This window comes from Mus pahari, chromosome 2 (assembly GCF_900095145.1).
Source record: "Mus pahari chromosome 2, PAHARI_EIJ_v1.1, whole genome shotgun sequence".
Taxonomy (NCBI): Eukaryota; Metazoa; Chordata; class Mammalia; order Rodentia; family Muridae; genus Mus; species Mus pahari.
Window position 1 is genome coordinate 141,925,187 of NC_034591.1, and position 1,711 is coordinate 141,926,897.

The window sequence follows — 1,711 nt, forward strand, 5'->3', positions numbered from 1 at the left end:
CCCACCCACCCACACAGCTTAACTACAAGGGCTGGCCAGCATTGCTATCTCTCCTCCTCGACACAACATGCCTGCCCCCTTACAGCAACCATGACATCCAGGTGACTCAGTGCATTCTTAAGTAGCCAAGCTGAGTTCACTCCTATTGTCTTCTTCTCCAATGTAATATCTGGATGTGTGGCTGGCTATGCTGGAAGCCAGTCCTGAGACTCTGGGAGGAAGGTAGGCCTGAGAATGGTCCCTGAAACAAGCTATATGCTTGACAAATGATGGTATCAATCATAGCAAAGATTCCCTAGTGCTGGTTTTAGATATGTGAGCCTATACATTTCCTTTATGTTTACATCCAATTTTCCTTAAAAAAAAAAAAAAAGTATTATTTTAAAATTTCTGTGTATATGTGTGTGTCTAGAGTCACGGTTTATGCAAATGAGTGCAGTGCCCAGGGAGGTCAGAAGATGGTATCAGACCCCTTTGGAACAGAAGTTACAGGCAGTGGTGAGCCATCTAATGGGAACTCAGATCCTCTGCAAGTACAGTCCACACTTTACCTCTACAGTGCCTTTCATTCAGCTCTCTGATGTCGGCAATTAAGTGTTGCTAGCTACAAGTACTGCTCAGCTGCACCACCCCACTATCCTTGCTCCTTTGGGACATCTTGCTCCTCTGCAATGCTTCATGGAGCTGGGGTCATTTTCCTCGGTAGATTAGAAACTTAACGTAGGCTAGGGTCAGGTCTGTTTGATAAACAACTGTATGCTCAGTATCCAACATAATTTATAACATACAACTGGTGCTTAATAGTTTTTTCAATAAACACATGCAAGGGTTGACGCCCAAGACCCAAAGTCATCATCAGGAACTCTGTTGTCCTTATCAGGATGACTCAAGACAAATTCACTGTGGCCGAAGAAATGCTGATGAGTCGACCCAGACACTAATGAGCCTAGACAAGGGTACTTTAGGTCCTTGTCAATTCCAGACTCCAGTGGAGTTTGCAGGAAGAAAAGATGAACTATGCAAAGAACATTTCACTAGCTCTTTCTATCATTCCCAGCCTTCACTTGGCCTAGGTGGGTCTGGCAGAAACCTGTGACTACAGAAGAAGGCTTGGGAAGGAAAGAGGGTCCTGTAATCATGGTGGGTGACACAGACATGTCTCCTTTGGCAGGAATCAAGCTCTGGATTTCCTGGTGTTTCCTGTGCACCTCTTATCACATCTCCCCACAACCTTAAACATCTGGAGGCAGGTGATATGATCTATCCATATTTGAAACCCTTCGACAGACCAATCAAACACAATGTCTATGAAAGCCAAAGCCCTGTGTTCAGTGCCCAACATTAAAAACAAAACAAATCAAAATCACAATGCTAGTACACCAATTCTGGAAGGACAAAGAAAAACCATTTGACTTCTCAACACAAGGTGTAGAAAAAGTCCCTCCCCATCAAGTTCTAAAGAGCTTCCCCAGCCCTGGGGAGCACTGCTGAGTCCTCACACTAACCTTGCTTCCCTCCCTGTGGAGCACTGCTGAGTCCTCACACTAACCTTGCTTCCCACCCTGTGGAGCACTGCTGAGTCCTCACACTATCCTTGATTCCCCAGCCCTGGGGAGCACTGCAGAGTCCTCACACTAACCTTGCTTCCCCAGCCCTGGGGAGCACTGCTGAGTCCTCACACTAACCTTGCTTCCCGCCCTGTGGAGCACTG

General features: G+C 46.3%; 1 protein-coding gene across 1 annotated transcript in view; it reads right to left on the minus strand.

Moving 5' to 3' along the window:
* The window catches only part of Ndufa9 (NADH:ubiquinone oxidoreductase subunit A9), a 29,949-nt gene that overhangs the window by 18,538 nt on the left and 9,700 nt on the right, over positions 1–1,711 (minus strand). Inside the window, 1 exon segment of the mRNA XM_021191145.2 lies at positions 547–657. Coding sequence (XP_021046804.1) covers positions 547–657 — 111 coding nt within the window.